The following is a 15,231-nucleotide window of genomic DNA, read 5'->3' on the forward strand; positions in this document are numbered from 1 at the left end:
TTACACAGGGTAGTGTAAAGGGGACGACAGAGGATGAGATGGTTGGATGGCATCACTGACTCAATGGCCATGTTTGAGCAAGCTCTAGGAGTTGGTGGTGGACAGGGAAGCCTGTCATGCTGCAGTCCATGGGGTCACAAAGAGTCGGACATGACCGAGCTACTGAACTGAACTGAACTGAACTGAGTGTATATAATGACAAGTTATTTCACATGTCTCAGTCTCCTCACCTTTAAAAGAGGAATAGTTGTGCGGATTAAAAGTGTTACTTTCGGACCATTACTAAGAATGCTCAGTAGTTCTACAGACACTCCTAAGAACATTCCTGGCATGCTAGTTATTATAATTATTTCTCTAATAATAAATGGCCAGTGATTGCAAATCACTCCACAGGGTTCAATCAATTAAATATTATCTGAGAGCCCGTCATATAACTGGCACTGTGTTAGGTCCTTGAAACACAAAGGTGAATAAGACCTGGCCCTTGCCTAAACTCACAAGATACATTAGTCTAAAAGGAGAAAGATATGTAAATGGATAATGAGGATACAGTGGGGCAAGGCCAATAATAAGATTAATTATTTGGTGTTTGCTGTCAACACATAGTTTGCTAAAATATCAGTATAGATATTTCACCTTGAAATCCTCAGGGACATATTCATTTTTTCATTCCTCCACCCAAAGTTTTAGGAAAATGGCCCTTAGGGGCTGTGGAACAGAGTAATTAGCTGAAGCGGGGGTGGCATTTAAATGATGCTCTCCAGTAGTCACCTTGTAAGAACTACCCACAGATGAATATCTTTACAACTGCAATGAGTCATCTGAGAGATGGGTTCAAGGAGGAAAGTGGAGGTAAGAAGGTGAGAAGGGCTGAGCATTTGGAGAAGGTTTCCCTGAAATCACGGCTTTTAAGCCAAAGTCTGAAGGATTTAACAAGGTTTCCATAGAGGAAGGAGTGTTTCAGACAGAAGTAAGAGGGAGTTCAAAGCTGCTGAGGCAGGATGGAGCTTGTCCATTGGTCTCTTTGCCAAGAACTAGGGGAAGAAACATGAAGAATGATGGGCAAGTAAGAAAGTGGCCTGAGATGGTCGTTGTATCACACCCTCAGAGAGGCCTTCAGGAACTGTACCCACCTAACAGCCCCCGTCACACTGTCCCTTTCCCATGACCTTACAGGGGTTTCATTATTGCAGTTCTCTTATCTTTATTTATGTGATTATTTTCGCTGTTTATTTCCCCACTCTAGAATGTTGGTTCCAATAACACAGGGAACTCAGTTCAGTGCTCTGTGGTGACTTAGAGGGGGATGAGGGGTAAGAGGGAGGTCCCAGATGGGAATACATGTGTGTATACACATAGCTGATTCATTTGTTGTATATAGCAGAAACTAACACCACATTGTAAAGCAATAGTACCCCAATTTAAAAAAAGATATACCTTGTTTGTCTTACTATCTTTGTAACTTCAGCCCTAAGAGAAACTGAGAAACAGATTATGGTGGTTGAGATCAATATGCAATACGATGTCAGTAAGAAAGGACAGAAAACGATGAATTTCAGAAATAGCTAAAAGGTAGGATTCCCACTCCAGTGTTCTTGCCTGAAGAATCCCAGGGACAGGGGAGCCTGGTGGGCTTGCCGTCTATGGGGTCGCACAGAGTCGGACACGACTGAAGTGACTTAGCAGCAGCAGCAGCATCAGGATTCCCAGACTTGGTTTTTTGATGTGAGATTTGGAGATGAATAGATTCTAGCCTTTAATGAGGAGGAAGAGGCAGTTGTGTGTGTTTGCTGGTTGAGTCCAGTAGAGATTCCTAGCTTCTTTTTCAGTCAAATGAAGTGTGAAGCGCATGAGACATCCAAAGGCTACTAAAGAAACTGGCTAGGGGGAGGTTTAGTCAGGAAACGGAGATGGGAGGTCCTGAGTGCAAAGGAGAAATTGGATCCAAAGTAATAGTTAAGGGCTGAAAGTGAGAAGTTTCAGTGTGAGAACAGAAGGGGCCCAGGCCCTGTCTCTGAGGATCTCAGGAAGAAGAGGAAAGGCCTAGAGAGTCGAATCAGGTGGGATGGAGGGAGGAAACCAGAGAATGCAGATCAAGGAGCCAGGGGAAGAACGAGCTTCAGGAAGGAAGCAGTCTTCCACACATGGCTTTGGGTTGGTTTCTAAGACAACGGTCCTCCTGACTAGTGTGTCTAGTCAGCAAACATTACGCTTCCTTTTCTCATACTCCTGTACCCAAGGAATAATACCCAGGAGAGATTGTTACTTAAAATAAGGTCAAGTTTCCAATAGCACAGTGAACGATGGGGCCATGGCAAGGTGGTCCAGGGGGATTGGCTGGATTAGAATGAGGCTGCCACAAAGGACAGGGGCAGGAGTGGGTGGAAACAAGGTGGTGCCAGAATCACAGGCGATGAGTGTCGTATGTCATGAATATGTTGTCAACGTGTTGGTGAGGAAACTGCTGTTTTATTTTATTTACTTTTTTAAACAGGTAGAATTATTAAAATTATTTATTTATTTTTATTTCTTGGCCACACTTTATGACATATAGGATCTTATTCCCTGACCAAGGATCAAACCCATGCCCTTTGCATTGGAAACACAGAATCTTAGCCACTTAACCACCAGTGAAGGCCCACTGCTGTGTTATTTTAAAGTTACTAGTGCTAGAGTCCCAAGCCTTCCAGGGCCTGTGCTTGCTGGCTTTGGAGGGTCAGTGAGGATGGAGGAGAGAGAGAACTGAAGTTGGTGGGAGTCAGAGAAGAGGATGAGGAGAGTTGACTTTTCAGTCTCAGCAATCAAGTATTGATCACAAGAAGCAGAATGTGGGCTGCATAGATGATGTTTGCATAGTTCTATTGTCATAGGAAAACAGTTGTCAGGTTCATTTGAAAACCAAATTTCTTATTTGATCTCTTGGTTCATGTCATTATAGATCCAGGTTGTTGAAAAAAATGCACACACACTTTATGAGTCCTATTTTCCCAAGGAAAAAAACTGTATTACATCTTCTGGGATCATATGCATTTGAGAGCAGCCAGAAATTTCTGACAAAATTGCAGAACTCATGAGATTTAAATCTACACTTTACAAACATATGGACAATTAGCATAACCATGGAATAAATTGAGGGCATACATCTCTGCTTGGTAGAGTTCTCTCTGATCAGCAGAAATCACATTTAAGATACAGGAGGAGATGCAAAGGGCCTGCATGTTGGCACATCTCACATGTAAATTGACACCATTGGAAGTGGTGTAAGTTGACATTTCTTTTTAAAAGAAAATCAATTCAGTTCAAGGTATTAACAGAGCATCACTCGAGATAGTGAATTTCCACATGAATCAATATCTATGGCTCCCTCCTCTCTGGTGTTTTAACATTTTGCACCTTCATTTATCTGCTCATTCAGTCAGCAAATATGCACACATCGGTCAGACGCTACTGTGGTGGTGAACAAAATGAATGCCATCTATCTTCAAAGAGTTCACACTCTAAACAAAAAGAAAACAAGAAATAAGCAATTACAGTGCAGTGTGTTCAGGTAAGCACAGATGTCATAGGATTCTGCATCAGATTTTGGCAAAATTTATCCTGAGCCCTGAAGGGTCAACTGAGTGTGTGTAGGAGAGTGTCCTTTTAGAAAAACACATAGGTATCAGGGCATCATGTCTGCATATTATAGTCAGATAATTCAGGGAGAAAAACATGAGATCGAGATTAAGGGAGGGGAGAGAAATGTAAGTAAACATTAACAACTGTTGAACTTGGGAGTTCTTTTTACTCCCAGTTGTTCCATCAACATGTCTATAAGTTTAAAATTATTTCAAAGTAAAAAATAAATTTTACTTAAGAAAATATGAAGCTACAAGTTCAATAGTATTTTCTATATCTCAATATTGCTTCAGACTGTCTCAAGCGTTCTGCTACTCTGCAGGTATCTTTCAATGTTACTGCATACTTTTCAAGTATGATACTATCTTACCCTGAAGATAAAATTACATTTCATCTTATTTTCTTTCATCATATATTTGGTCTAGTGCTTCATTTGAAAAAAAAAATGTTAGCAAGAAATACACATTTTAATGTACAACTAATACATAAAACTTGCAAAAATTTTAAGTAAAAAATTACTAGTATATAAATGGTATAATTTAGGAACAGATGTTCATTTTTGTTCTCCATGGAGGTAACAAGTCACTTTTCTCACTCTCTCTTTCCTGATTAGGTCTCATATGTCAAAGCTATTGATATTTGGATGGCAGTGTGCCTCCTTTTTGTGTTTTCAGCACTTCTGGAATATGCAGCGGTAAATTTTGTATCAAGACAACACAAAGAACTTCTGAGATTTCGACGAAAGAGAAGGAGTAAGGTAAGTGATTAAATGCATGAAGTTCCTTGGGATACAATTCTCCCTGGAAAGTGAATTTGTTATGTTTAATAGGGATGTACAGAAAGAAAATGGAGACAGAAACTCAAAGAGATGACTGTTCTTTGATTTTGTCCAACTGAAACTTACGTTGTCAAAAATTGCTTCAGGGAGAAAATAATAACATCTAGCTGCTTTACAATACTTTACACAGCAGATCTGGTGACATGAGAGCTTTATTGACTGCTTTCTAATATCTGTCCTGGAACAACATCATTTTTTGCTTCAACTAGTAAAATCTATCATTTCTTATTTGCATCACTGTAATGTTTCTGATGGCTTTACTTGACACAAGTCATAAACTATTGCTATTACTTTTTTCTTTTTTTGAACTAATTCCTTGAATTTTTTTTATCAAATGTTATCTATTTATTTTATAATACTCTGATGTTCACATAAATCTATGTGGTCTCTTTTTTATATGTATTTTTGTATTTTGAGACATTTCTTCTGGATCCCCACTGGAAACACAGTAAGGTGTATTTTTGCCTTGCTATCACCTGATAAATCAGGAATATCCTTGGGAGACCACAGGAAACTGTAGAAACAATCTTCTAATTGGATTTGGATGTACAGGATGAGGTTGTTCCCCTCTAATAAGACTTATAATGTCATCTCTCTTTATATGCACATAATTTCAATCAACCCTTATCCTTTTCTGAAAGAGTTTCTATCAGCCAACCTATCTTTGAGTTTACGTTTAATGTGAATGTGCCAGCTGACATTTTAAAAAAGCAAATGGTCTCAAGTTATAGAGAAATGGCAAAGTCATATATTACAGGGAAAACTGTGACCAGAACCCAATATACTGAGATAGTTAAGTCGAAACATGCTCAAATCTTAAAATGAATAGTCTGGTTTATATATAGCATGCATTTTTAAGAATTTAATTTTTAAGGAATTTCTGAAGGACTGACTGTAATTTATATATTTATAAAATGTTTTAAAAATCCCTAAGCCATGATCTCTCAGTGCTGAGTCTACTCAATTTAAACATCTGAAGCAATAATTTATTCAGTAGTGTCTAACTGACTCCTCAGAATCATCACCTGCTCCAGTAAACATCCCGTGACTCTGTAGCATGGGAGAAATTTCAGCATTGCAATACTCTGGGTAAGACGGCTGACAGAAAAACAACGCCAGAGCTTGTATTTGACCATTTTTTTAAATAAACATTAAAGCACACCATTTATATATTAACATATATTTTCGTGGAGAGATTAACTTTATCTCCTGCCCCCAACCTCTCCTAGTCTGCGGGTGTCCTTACACTTTTCTCACTCTGCCCTCTCCTCTACCCCTCCACGTCTTTCTAACCTCCCTTACTTCTCATTTGCTCCTTTTTCTCATGATGCCTGGCACAGGCTGAAACACTGTGATAAGACAGAGCATTCCGTATCCCAGGAGTGAAGGTGTGGTCATTTTTTTCCCCACTGAATGACTCATCAAGACAATTTTTCCTTCCAACATCGTGAATCAAAAGTAAAGCAATACTTATTTCCCCCTCTCAGTTTGATTCACTTTTTCACATTTATTTTACATTTTTCTACCTTTCTTCTCCTTCCTTCAGTATAGGATGTATCAGCCACGTGCTGCCAACACCAGAAATGAGGAGTCGTACGCAGGTGGTGTTGCAAGGGGAGATGAGAGCTCAGACCTTTTCTGCCCCCACCAATGCTCTACAAGCTTAGACATTCATTTCTGGTTCCTCCTTAAAAAAATCCATACCAACTCTTTATTCAGTTTTACCACCTGTAAGTGTATTGGGATAAAGATATTTGACACCGTTTATTATTTAGCTCACCGAAAGACAGCAAGATTAATTTTTCTAGTGATTGGCACTTTTCTAAAGTGTCAAAGTGCAAAAACATTAACATCTGATTATATTTCTAATCACCATATGAAATACTCAGTGAACATATATTGTAATTAAGATATAGTGCAGTAAAGAAATTCATTTTTTTTTACTTCATACTCTGGGGCTGGATAGCTTGTGTATGTGAGAAACTATTAATTGATATATACGTTTGTTAAGATGATCTGTGCAATGAAAGCCAATTGTGCTATTATATTTTAACCATCTATGACTTGATTCTCTGGTTTCTCAATCCCTGTTGGTCCACTTTACCTTCCCACAGACAGAAGCTTTTGCATTGGAGAAGTTTTACCGTTTCTCAGACACGGTAAATTCATTTTCTTAACTCTAAGTAGAAGAATGCGGTCATCAGTTAAAAAAAAAAAAAAGCAGACAGCATCCTCTGCACTCAGGCAGTGTTGGGTGGGGAAACACAGACCCCTGCACACTTAAAGCTGAACAACCACCAATCCCCTTCAGCTAAGGATATTCTCTTTTTCTAACAATTCCCTTTGTCTCTCTTCACTCAGTAAAAAAAAAAAAATTGAAATGTTATCTTTCATTCTATGAACAGAGTTATTTGTTTGGTTAAAATAGTTTAAAAATATATATTAAACAGAAATATCACATGTATCTTATAATATTCTCTGCAGAGAAAATAATCATACACTTTGACAAAAGTAGTTGCAACATAGATGGGACATTTATTTGTACAAATAAGTTCTAAAAACAGCTCCTCTTGCCAGAAAATAGAGACCTAAAAATAAGTCAAAAATAAAATGCTTTATCCAATTTATGTATCTTTAGGAACTACTTTTAATGTTAATATATGTTGAGATTCTTTAGAGTAAATGAATGATTTTGGTTTTGATTTCAGCATTCTTAGAAATGTTTGATTTAAAATAGATAACAAGGACACACCTCCAATTAGAATGGCTGTGTTTAGAAATGTAATCTACAGTAGAGCATATTAGTAATTTGGCTTGGAGATCCACAATATTCACTCTAATTAAATTTTAAATATACCCAAAGCTGAGCATTTATCTTGGGAAATCATATCCAAACAGTACAGTCTACTAAATTAAAATTTCTGGAATAAAGTGTATTTAAAAATACCTCTCCAGACAATTTTCACCACAAATCTCAGTTAAGAATAGACATGACTAGGTGAATACGCAACAGACATACTGTTAGAGGAATAGTGAAGTGATCTTTATTTCATAACAAGTATCTAGACCAAAGATTATTTAAAGCAGTTATTAATTATATTCCTATATTATAATACTTCCTCAACTATTTTTCTTTTCTACTAAAATTTCATAGTTGTTCCCACTGTAGCTACCTACTTCTTCAATTTTCATCCCTGGGGGAAAAATTCACATGATCCAATTAGTTTTATGTGATTATCCTAACTCATTTTCTTTAAAAATTCATTGCCTTGAATTTTCATAATAACACATAGTTGCCTCTTTGGGAGAGGTGTATATTTAAATTTTCAGTAACTAAACAGTATATAAGGAATGTTAGTATGAAATATATATTCAATTAGATATTGCCTGACAAAACAGTACAAAAATAACTCTGATGAAAATATAGATTTCCTTTGCTAACAGTCAATAAATACTTATTTTTTAAAAAATAAACTAACTATATTATTTAAGAAAATGCAAATACATTTTACAAATACAATAAATGCAAATACATTTGATTGGAAATATATGCATCACATTTATTTTTATAACATTCTAATTATCGTTCAGGTTGATGATAATTAAGGTTGATCATTTTCACTTTTTGAAAACAATTTTTCTCAACCTAATAGTCCTCTGGGCCAAATGAATTCATCATTAAAAAAAAAAAAAGTATGTACTTTGCTTAATGACAGTCTAAGCAATCTAAATCATTAAATTAACTTAACCAAGATAAGTCTAAAAATTAATTGAATATCCTTTCTTTTCATAAGTACTGATTTGCATGTTTTTCATAGTATTTTAATTTGGCAGAAGAGGCAGTAAATAAAATTGCCCCATTATAGAAAACTTCACATAACAAAGGGCTTTACACTGATGAACATATTATTCCAGGGAAAGTTTTAACTTGGTTTAGCATTTGGCCTAGGCACTGCATGCGATCTTTTATGCCTTACCTTTTCCCCTAAAGGTACAAGGGATCCTTTTTGTACACTGTGAAAGAATACACGTTCGCACTTGTATCCAAATTTCCCCACCCCACACTGTTCTAGCCTGCTGTGTGCCAATCACACACCACTGCACCTTGCCATAAATGCTTATCCCTAGTGCTGTGTGTGTGTGTGTGGGTGTATGCATGATACAAAAGTATTTTGGTTAGAAGTTGCTCTTCCCATGTATGATATCATTACTTTAGTGCTAGAGGGTTTAAACACATGCCGAAATATTTCTGAACATATGTAACTTGTTGAGAAATATGGATGATATGGGATTGCTTTAATGCATTTCATACAGCTTTTGCTTTGCAGTGTAATAATGAAAGTTTGCTGAGCGAAAATACATATGCGTGGTGTTCTGGTATATATTCCTGCTTATTCTTGTATATTAATTGTTACTTGTGTATGCAAATGAAATAAGAATGGACCACAAATTCTAGATTCAAAAACTAATTGCCAAGTGTATATTTTTGCTTGTTTTCTTTTTAAAATAATTGACTACATATTGATTATCTGTACAAAAACTTATTTATGTATGTGTTTATGTCCTGTATTACTTTAAAAAATAACTCAAGGTAACTATTAAGAATAACAAATAATTGATTTTTCTGCCTTGTATTAATACCCTTTGTGAGGTCTAGAATATAAATATAAATATGAGGTATAAATTTAGGACAGATATAAATATGAAAAATGTGAAAAAAGTGTTAGTTGCTCAGTTGTGTCTGATTCCTTGTGACCCCATGGACTGTAGCCCACCAAGCTCCTCTGTCCATGGAATTTTCCAGGCAAGTATACCGGAGTGGATTGCCATTCCCTTCTCCAGGGAATCTTCCTGACTGAGAGATGGAACCTGGATCTCTTGCATTGCAGGCAGATTCTTAACCACTGAGCCACCAGGGAAGCCCAATTATAAGTATACTATTTTGTTTGAAGGGATGAGGCTTCACGGTTGGAAGCAATGTAGTACCTGTATACATGGAATTATTTTAGAAAGTTTCCATTGGAGGTCAGTTTATGCTATATTCTAAAATAGAAGATATTCTTTCAATAGGTAAGTATTTGATATATACTTGAAAAAAAGTAGTTTCTCAACAATTTCAAACTAAATTCTACTTGAATGACTGATGAACAGGGGTTAGAAATTTCTTCTTATGTAAAAGAAAAATTATAAAAATTTGATTATTTCCTGCAACAAGTATTCCGAGTGTATGTTAAATACAACTATTTCTTAGAGCTCTATCCCCTCTGAAATATCTGTGTAGGAAAATAATATTCAGTACAATAATATAGTCTCTACTTAAGTTCACATGCTGTATAGTGACTTCCATCACACAGTTAAATAAAATAGGCACACCGCTTTTTATATATGCTACAGTAAAATATTATCTTATGTCACCCTATGATGATAAGTTGGCACTGAAAGAATCTAGAACATTAAGTTAGAAACAGATATACAGATTTTTAAAAAATATTATTTCATTGACTTTTCAATTCCCCTATGTATGTATACATATCATATTTTCGTAAAGTTTCACCAAAAATATTCATCCTTTTAAGCTTATATTTTACCATTCAATAATCTCCAAACCATTTCTGAATCTAAATTCAATACACCAAGCATAAATTTGGCTAATTTATAACTACTTAATGAAAGTGGAAGTGTTAGTCGCTCAGTTGTATCTGACTCTTTATGACCCCATGGACTGTAGTCCACCAGATTCCTCTATCCATGGGATTCTCCATGCAAGAATACTGGAGTGGGTAGCCATCCCCTTCTCCAGGGTATCTTCCCGGCCCAGGGACTGAATGCAGGGTCTCCTGCATTGCAGGCTAATTCTTTACTGTCTGAGCCACCTGGGAAGCCCAGCTAATTCATATGTCATTTATAATAAATGCAAGGTTCTCCTGGGAGCTAAATTTCAAGGAGTTTTATATTGACAATTGACTTGTAAGTCTAAAGTATTTTTAACATCATACATAGTTGTCTTCTTTTAAGCCTTCCATATATGGGTGGGTGATACAGAAATGTACACAGATGTATTAAACAGGATTTTTGTTTTAGGCTGATACTTATTCTAGAGAACAACTTTTAAGTCATTCACATACTTCACCTTGCCTTAAAATTTTCTAAGTGATGCTTATTTCTCTCAACAAAAACAAGCCATTGTTTTGTTAATTAGCAATTTTCAAAAAAATTTAAAAAACATTTAAAAAAATCTACATACTTTGAAATCATATAAATGTGAATTAATATCAATTTACTTTTCCTTCTTCTATCATTTTCCTACTTGACAATTAAAAGTTACAGAAAGTTATTTAAACAAAACAACCTTTAGGATAATTTACTTAGCATCTTCATTGTATAAAGAATATCTCAAAGGTATCCACTAGAGGGAAAACATAAGGATGAAAATAACATATTTAATGCTGTTGTATCTCACAACAATTGTCATAATTAATCATCATTCAGGCTGTCGTATATGATTAATGATTTGTAATTACTCACTAGCAATCTTCATGCTTTCACCATGCCAGCAAACAAATAAGATTTTTTTGTTGCTATTTTAAAACTACGAAGAGGATAGGAAATTAATTCTTTTCTCATATATATGATAGTATATCATGTTTGATGATAAAGATGAAGAAATTCAACTGAATTACTATATCTGCCCATGAATTTTCTTTCTGTAATAATTCTAGTTATAATATGCATGTTACATGAGTCAATCTTTGGCATAATTCTCTAAATAAAGTGGAAAAGCACTGAGAATGTTTCACAGTATGGTATTGTTGCTTAATTACTGAAACATTTTTCTCATTTCCATATTTAGTGTAAACAGGTCCTTCTGTAGAAAGAATTATACACCAACAAAATGATGTTTTATATTTTTTATTGCCTATCCTAACTTGCTTGAAGCATATTGAGACAATTGACTTGTGGATAAACTAAGCTGTTTCTTCAATTTTACTTTTTGAATCAGCCATGTTCTTTAGTTCATTTTTAACTCATTCTGTTTAATCTTTATTATTGTCTATATTTTGAGTTGTAAAGGGGCTTAATTTCACGAACTTTAAACACTAGCTAATCTATAGTGAGTCAAAAGTTTTAGATGCTTGTGTAAACCTTGCTTTTGTGCCCTTCACTCTATTAGAAAGCCAAGCTGAAGGTAACTCCAGAAAATTGAATTATCTCAAAAAATATTTGAGTGCTAATTGGAATAAATAATATCACTGCACTTGTAAACATACATAAACACAGGATAATCTTTTGACTGAGTTTTACAAAGCAGAAAAATTAGTTGTCATAAAATAACTTGATGTACTTTTTAGTTAGGTGCTTAGTCGCTCAGTCATGTCTGACTTTCTGCAGCCTCATGAACTGTAGCCCACCAGGCTCTTCTGTCCATGGAATTTTCCAGGCAGGAATACTGGAATGGGTTGCCATTTCTACTCCAGGGGACCTTCTTTCCCCAGGGATCAAACCTGCATCTCTTGCATTGGCAGGCGGGTTCTTTACCACTGTGCCACCTGGGAAGCCCCCGGTACATGTTTGAATGACAGGTTTTAACAAGGGAAATATTTTTACTGAAATGGAATATTTCTATTTCTTCACCTCCAAAATTAATAGAAAAGCCACTAGTGGTATATTTGTTAGTGAAATCATATCCCAGATGCTTTTGAAAACAATGCAGCACCAAATCACATTATAAAATGTGACTGTCAAAATTCTATTCTTAAAAAATTCTTTGGTCCATCATAAATTTAAAAATGAATGAAGATATAGTTCACATAAATAGGCTCACATACAGCCTCTCCTAGACACAGCCTTACTTAAAAACAAGAATTGTTAAAAAATAATACCTCAGTACTAGCCCAAATGTCATTCAGTTCAGTTCAGTCCCTCAGTCGTGTCCAACTCTTTGTGACCCCATGAATCGCTGCACGCCAGGCCTTCCTGTCCATCACCAACTCCCAGAGTTCACCCAAACTCATGTGCATCGAGTCAGTGATGCCATCCAGCCATCTCATCCTCTGTTGTCCCCTTCTTCTCCTGCCCCCAATCCCTCCCAGCATCAGGGTCTTTTCCAATGAGTCAACCCTTCGCATGAGGTGGCCAAAGTATTGGAGTTTCAGCCTTAGCATCAGTCCTTCCAGTGAACACCCAGGACTGGTTTCCTTTATGATGGACTGGGTGGATCTCCTTGCAGTCTAAGGGACTCTCAAGAGTCTTCTCCAACACCGGAATTCAAAAGCATCAAATGTCATTACAGAGTATGTTTTTCATAAACTACCACTTTAAATTTAAATTAGAAAGTGTTAGAGGAATTCAAAAAATGTTACATTACCATGAATTCTAGCTAACTAGGATAGCTGCATTGTGTCTTTTGGGAATTTTTGTTTCTACATATTTGAGCATTATGATCACCTGGAGAATTTGGAAATGCAGATGACAGAGTCAACCTAAATGTTAATGAGTGCAAATCTGTGCACTCCAGATGATTCTGAGACAGCTGTTGCATGGACCTCAGTGTGAGAAGTCTTGTCCTGGCCTGGACTGTCATTATTGCATGCACATAAAATATGGTCATGTTACAAATTGTGGCCAGCTTTCATGCCAGGCCAGTGCTGCATGATGATGTTGAAGTTTCAATTTTTCAAAGGTGTCATTCTCTATTAAAATCAATATCCAAAGTAAAGTAGCTTTGTCAGTGCAGCTCCATAGCTCTGATTACAGGTTTGAGGAGGCATTTGTACTTTCAAGACAGAAATAAGCTTTGATCTCATATGGCATTTCCTCAGCTCTTCAATAGGATAAGAAGCAAGAGAGACAGCAGATGAAGTGTTTTCATCTAAGTGGGAGACTTTTCAGCTACTCAAGCACATAGGACGTTTAGATCCCTCTTCCACAGAGAGCATGAATGGTTTTCTAGTCTAAATAAATACATATAGTATGATGAGTAGAAATGAGCCGTTCAACTGGAAAAGACAGTTGTGGACCCAAAACCACGATATCAGGTGATACAAAAGGATAGAAAAGGGAAACCTGTGAGGTGGGACAGAGTTAAGTAATAGCCTTCCTATCCCCCGACCCCTCACTGCCAAACACATACATGTCCACTACCAGAAACCAGAAACCTTTCTAAAGGCGTTTGCTTCTTACTGTCACTGTGTGGTCTGCGTACTCATCCAGTGACCCAACCAGGCAACCGTTCATGTCCTGACCATCCTGTATTTAGTGATAATGGTGTTTCTTTCTTTCTTTTTTTTTTTTTTAGATTTTTATTTTTGTGCATGGGCCATTTTTAAAATCTTTATTGAATTTGTTTCAATATAGCTTCTATTGTTTATGATCTGAGTCTTATCCATTGGACTATCAGGGAAGTCCCTAGTAGTAAGGTTTTAATTTCTGTTTCAACCACTACTCTGTGAGCTGATGGAATTTGATATACTCTTACTATGTTGTGCTCTTGGGCCATTTTATACACTGACCATTTGTAAATATGCTCCTTTATCCAAAGAGATCGATTCTAGGGGCCCAGACTGATATGAAAGTACCTGTTTCAAGCCATAAATAGTATTTTCAGCTGTGGCTTTTGTTATAGTGTAAGCAAAGCCAAATATGGACTCTCTGTCTCAAAGTCACTCAGTTGTGTCCAACTCTTTGTGACTCCATGGACTGTAGCCTGTGAGACTCCTCTGTCCATGGAGTTCTTCTGGCAAGAATACTAGAGTGGGTAGCCATTCCCTTCTCCAGGGAATCTTCCCAATCCAGCAATTGAACCCAGATCTCCCACACTGCAGGCAGATTCTTTACCGTCTGAGCCACCAGGGAAGCCCTATTTTTTCTATAGTCAGTTGACTCCTCCAAGAGCCCTGGGCAAAGACCCTAGTGGCATTCCATCTGTCAGCTTTGTGTTAGCACTTGTCCTCGGGAGATTCAACCCAAAAGCAATCCCGAGCAATTTTTTTTAAAATCTTGTTAATATTCTGGACAAGTTCTGACTACATCAATGGCTTCAGTGGTCAACAGAGGGACATGTTATATCCATTGCCTCATGGTTTGGACACCACCATGACTATGTCAAAGGCCAATCTAAGACATCGCCTTGGCACATAGTTCCCTTCTGAGCCAGCAACTAGATGGGGACTCTATCACCTAATTAATTCTACCCTGGAATTCCTATAATGAAACTCCTAAACAGTTTTTGCCATGTCTATCCTGGTAGAGGCTGTTGGGGGGATTTCTTTAGTGAACTCAAGTGTTCAGCCATCAGAGAGCTGGATATGACTGCACACAGCAGGCACAAGGAACAATAGCCCAAGATTAGGCTCAAGACAGAAAATGGCCAGGTCCTTCATCCGTGGTCACATCCTTTCCAATTATATTAATACATTTAGTCTTTGGCTGATGCAACCTACTGGACATATCTTGAAAGGAAAAGTGAAAGTTGCTCAGTCATGTCCAACTATTTGCAACCCCATGGACTATACAGGCCTTGGAATTCTCCAGGCCAGAATACTGGAGTGGATAGCCTTTCCCTTTCTCCAGAGGAACTTCCCAACCCAGGAATCAAACCAGGGTCTCCTGCTTTGCAGATGGATTCTTTACCAACTGAGCTATCAGGGATATGTCTAGGTGGTGGTTGAGTCGCTAAGTCGTGTCTGGCTCCTGCGACCCCATCGACTGTAGGCTGCCAGGCTCCTCTGTCCATGAGCTACAAGGGAAGCCCAGTGGACATATCTTATTTCCTTATT

General features: G+C 37.0%; 1 protein-coding gene across 2 annotated transcripts in view; it reads left to right on the forward strand.

Annotated features, from left to right (window-relative positions):
• GLRA3 (glycine receptor alpha 3) overlaps positions 1–15,231 on the forward strand; it is a 189,228-nt gene that overhangs the window by 158,843 nt on the left and 15,154 nt on the right. Inside the window, exons 8-9 of one of the 2 annotated variants that reach the window (XM_004004453.6) lie at positions 4,232–4,375; positions 6,571–6,615. In XM_004004453.6, the coding sequence (XP_004004502.2) occupies positions 4,232–4,375; positions 6,571–6,615 (189 nt within the window). The remainder of the gene's footprint in view (positions 1–4,231; positions 4,376–6,570; positions 6,616–15,231) is intronic. The other variant, XM_012129216.5, reaches the window with a different exon arrangement.

The sequence above is a fragment of the Ovis aries genome, chromosome 2 (genome assembly GCF_016772045.2).
Source record: "Ovis aries strain OAR_USU_Benz2616 breed Rambouillet chromosome 2, ARS-UI_Ramb_v3.0, whole genome shotgun sequence".
NCBI lineage: Eukaryota > Metazoa > Chordata > Mammalia > Artiodactyla > Bovidae > Ovis > Ovis aries.